General features: G+C 56.6%; 1 protein-coding gene across 1 annotated transcript in view; it reads left to right on the top strand.

Annotated features, from left to right (window-relative positions):
• Nucleotides 1-4,101, top strand: part of LOC103916072 (transducin beta-like protein 2) — a 13,963-nt gene that overhangs the window by 3,556 nt on the left and 6,306 nt on the right. The window contains exons 2-6 of the mRNA XM_009323018.1: nucleotides 45-229; nucleotides 827-978; nucleotides 2,124-2,250; nucleotides 3,104-3,256; nucleotides 3,654-4,096. Coding sequence (XP_009321293.1) covers nucleotides 45-229; nucleotides 827-978; nucleotides 2,124-2,250; nucleotides 3,104-3,256; nucleotides 3,654-4,096 — 1,060 coding nt within the window. The remainder of the gene's footprint in view (nucleotides 1-44; nucleotides 230-826; nucleotides 979-2,123; nucleotides 2,251-3,103; nucleotides 3,257-3,653; nucleotides 4,097-4,101) is intronic.

Raw genomic sequence — 4,101 nt, 5'->3', positions numbered from 1 at the left:
GGTGCTCCCCCCCCACCCCTGCTGTGACCGCGCTCTCTCCATAGGGCCACAGCGGCTCTGTCTCCTGCCTGGACTTCAGCAGCAGCGGCAAGTACCTGGCGTCGTGCGCCGACGACCGCACGGTCCGACTGTGGAGCACCCGGGACTTCACGGCCCGCGAGCACCGCTGCCTGCGTGCCAACGTGGGGCTGGACCACGCCGAGCTTGTCCGCCTCAGCCCCGACTCACGGTAGGGCCAGGCCTCCCTGCGCCCCGTCCACCCCCGCCCCAGGGACCGCTCGGGGCATATCGGCACCGGGGCGTCCTGCGGACCGGGCTGCACGGAGGCTGCGCCCCTCCCAGGGTCTTGACAGCGGCCACTGATTCGCGAAAGCGGCGGGCGCTTTAATGTGGCGCTCAGGGCGAATATCCCAGTGCCCAGCTTGCCACCCCCGCGGGAAGCGGTTGTTAAGGCCTTTGCCAGCAGGCCCTGCGGCTGGGTTGAGCTGCTGAGCCTCTCCGGGGCCTGGGGAGAGAGCCCTTCCCGGCTGGGAAGGCTGGTTGAAAAGCATGCCTTGGCACTTCGTGACGCGGCCTCTTTTAGAGAGAGGAGGGCGTCTCGTTTCCGGATGCGGAGTAATAAATTCTGTTCTCTTCCATTCAGCGTTGCAGTTGAGCTAACACAGGGAGAGAACTTGGCGCCCTCGTAAAGCACACAGCTTTTTATCTGCCAGCATATCCCTTTCCCCAGGTGCCACTGAATGAGCTATTAGCTTACCTGCTGTAGCTAGGCTGAGCTGGGGAAGCCCGTTTCTTAATGGTTCAGAGTGTCTGTTCTTCCACTTAGGGCGTTCATTGTTTGGCTGGCGAATGGCGAGACTATTCGTGTCTATAAGATGACTAAGAAGGATGATGGCAGCTTCACCTTCACTGCAACTTCTGGGGACTTCCCAAAGAAGCACAAGGCTCCTGTCATTAACATAGGAATTGCAGAGACAGGTATGGAAACGACGGAGCTGCTCGCTTGTTGAGGCTCTCGAGATCGGCTTTGATTTCCCTGTAAAACAAGAGCTGCTGGGGTGAAAGTGCTGGAGTTTTTGGCACTCTCAAGGCCCGTTTCTGCACCGGTACTTGATTCTCTGTAGTCCCTTAGAGGTTACTTTTTAGCCTTTGTTTACTACTGAGGGAACCGAAAGATGTCATTTTCAGACAAACAATATTCCTGTAAGCACAGAATTAGCACCCTGACACGCACGGTCTCTTAATTGGCATTTTCAGGGATGCTGTTGCAAAGAGGTCTGGTCTCAGTATTGAGAGGATCGCCGTTCTCTGGCCCACCGGTCTGTCTTTAACCAGTCAAAAATCTCTCTAGTGAGTTCACATGGTCTATCTTGGGCTTCTGGGATCTTCTAGAAGAGAGGCTGGGGCGGGTATGTGTTACTGGTGAGGGCTTGATGCTTCAGGTATGTGACAGCGGGCAGCTGGAAGTGGGTGGACGTGAGTTCACCTCTGTAATAGGAGAGCAGAGAAAATGTTAACTGAGACCTTCGTTCAGCGTGAAAGTGAAAACTTAGACCTGCAACGAGTAGCTGAAAGGTAAACGGGCAACTCCCTGTCTGGGCTGAGATGCAAAAGGGAAGGCATTGCAAGTGGAAACAAGCAGGAGTCCAAAATGCTGACACAAACGGTAATCGTGGATAATAGTAGTGTGACTTGTGGTCAGCTACCTGCCCGTAATCCATGGCTGGAAAGCTAGAGGTACCTCGAGTTGTGTTTTGACCATCTGGGGAAGATGGAGTCGGCTGCGCTACGCCTGTGGTACCAGCTTAGTGCTGAGCTCTGCGAGGGGGATCTGAGGGGTGCTGGGGCGAGACGCAGGTGTGGTCCCCGAGTGCCCGTTGCCAGCTGACGGCTGCTGAAGCCAAGGGTGCGCTAATGCATAACCAGGAGCCGAGTCTTCTGATGTTGCTCTTCGCCCTGTCCCGTGAGATTGGCACTCCTTGAATTTCGGTGCTGCTTTTGGTTTTCTTGACTGCCCAGGTGCAGGGAGAGGCGGCCCTGCTTAGGGACCCTCCCAGGCCTTCGGCAAGCCTGTGGCAGCGTTAGGCCTGGGAGCTCTCCTGATCTTTGCCTTGTCCCCCCAGGAAAGTTTATCATGACAGCTTCCAGTGACACTACCATCCTGATATGGAGCCCGAAGGGTGAAGTCCTGGCCAGCATTAACACTAACCAGATGAACAACGCCTACGCCACGGTGTCGCCCTGCGGAAGGTGAGGGGTGTGAGGTAGTCCGGGCTGCTCCTGCTGCTGAGTGGGAGACTGCAGGAGTGAACAGGAACCTCGCTCCTTCCCGGAGGGCGTCATCAGTTCAGACCATCGGCAATTAGCTAATTGTTATTTTAATGCAATTTTCTGAGGGTTCCACATTTCAAAAAGCGATTCCGGCCCCCAAGAGCAGCCCCTCCAGGAGCGCCGACTCTTGCCTGCGCAGTCTCAGACACTCGGAGGGTTGCTGTTGCGCCTCAGCGCTGCTTTTCCTGTTAACCACCTCCTGAAGAGCTGAGGAGAACAGCATTGGCCTCAAAGCGGAGGTGGGACAATGCAAATGGCGTATGCAAGGCAAACAGCATTTCTAACTTGTTTTTAACCTTTTCAAGGTTAATTATAAAATTAAAGTCTTTATTACTGAGAGATTGTTTATCAGGAAAATCGTGTTCTCTGCTCTGCCTCTAACTTGTTGCTGCAGGAAGACTTGCCACGCTCCAAGCTCAGTGAGTTTGGGGATCAAAAGCACTTAACTATTTTATTTTGGCCTGGGAGTTTCTCATGCCCAAGTTGCGGAGTCGCTGCTCTGGTCCCTGGCGGCCTTCCTTAGCGTTCCCTTTGCCAGCCTGGTTTCAGTGAAAAGCAAAAACTTTTTCAGCTGACCAAAGCAAAAGATTTGAACGTAGGTGTCTGGATAGCTTTGCCGTCACAGAGCCCCGCCTTAGGCACCCCTCCACGCAGGAGGGCTGCCCCTGGCCCCTGCCTTGCTCAGGAGGCCAGAGGGGAGCTCTGCAGGGCTGGCCCCACGGCCCGGGCGGAGTAGGTGCTCTGTAACAGATACCCCGTGTCTTTCACCCAGGTTTGTGGCATCCTGTGGCTTTACCCCTGATGTGAAGGTGTGGGAGGTGTGTTTTGGCAAGAACGGAGACTTCCGGGAGGTGGCCAGGGCTTTTGAGCTGAAAGGCCACACCGCTGGCGTGCATTCCTTCTCCTTCTCTAATGACTCGAGGAGGTAAGTGTGTGTTACCTGCTGCCTGAAATATTACGCTTTCGCTTGCCCTCGGGACACATGAGCTCGCCCCTTCCAGTGTACGCCAGCAGCCTGTGCAGGGGGGCCGCACCCCTGCACGGTGTGGGGGGAGTGCTGCCCTCTGTGCTCTCCTGGGAGCCCAGGGCAGCAAAACCCTGACCGGCTCGTCCCACCTTGCGTATTCCCCGTGGATTTCCCCCTCCTGGGGGTGACTGCTGTCCGTGCTCCGGAAGGAGGACGAGGACCGTGCGCGTGTGCGGACTTGTGCTTCCCAAAAGAGCTCTCCGGCCACAAAGGATTCCTGGTTCGCAGGCGTGGCAGGGGAAGAGGTGCTGCCCGGTTTCCTGGCGCTCACCCATGCTCTGTCTCCTGGCTGCAGGATGGCGACTGTTTCGAAGGACGGGACGTGGAAGTTCTGGGACACAGATGTGGAATATAAGAAGCAGCAGGATCCGTACCTGCTTCTGACGGGGAAGTGCGAGGTGGCGGAGCCTTGTCGCATCGCCCTGTCCCCCGACGCTCGAGTCGTCGCCATCTCTAGCGGCACAGACATTGTTGTGTGCAACACACGAAGAGGAGAGGAGGAGGAACGCTTCCTCGGTGTGCACGGACAGTGCATCACAGACTTGGCTTTTGACACCAACAGCCGCTACCTGGTGTCATGTGGGGACCGGGCCATCCGCGTCTTCCACAACACTGCCGGTCACAGGGCGGTGGTGGAGGAGATGGAGGCCATGCTGAAAAAAACGGCCAACAAAGCCACCCGAGAGAGGCTGGAGCAGCAGATCGCCAGTGCCCGCAAGGCGCTGGCCGCGATCTACGGCAAG

This window comes from Pygoscelis adeliae, unplaced genomic scaffold, assembly GCF_000699105.1.
Source record: "Pygoscelis adeliae isolate BGI_AS28 unplaced genomic scaffold, ASM69910v1 Scaffold180, whole genome shotgun sequence".
Taxonomy (NCBI): Eukaryota; Metazoa; Chordata; class Aves; order Sphenisciformes; family Spheniscidae; genus Pygoscelis; species Pygoscelis adeliae.
The sequence above is the reverse complement of the archived record's forward strand: the minus strand, read 5'-3'. Positions and strand labels throughout refer to the sequence as shown.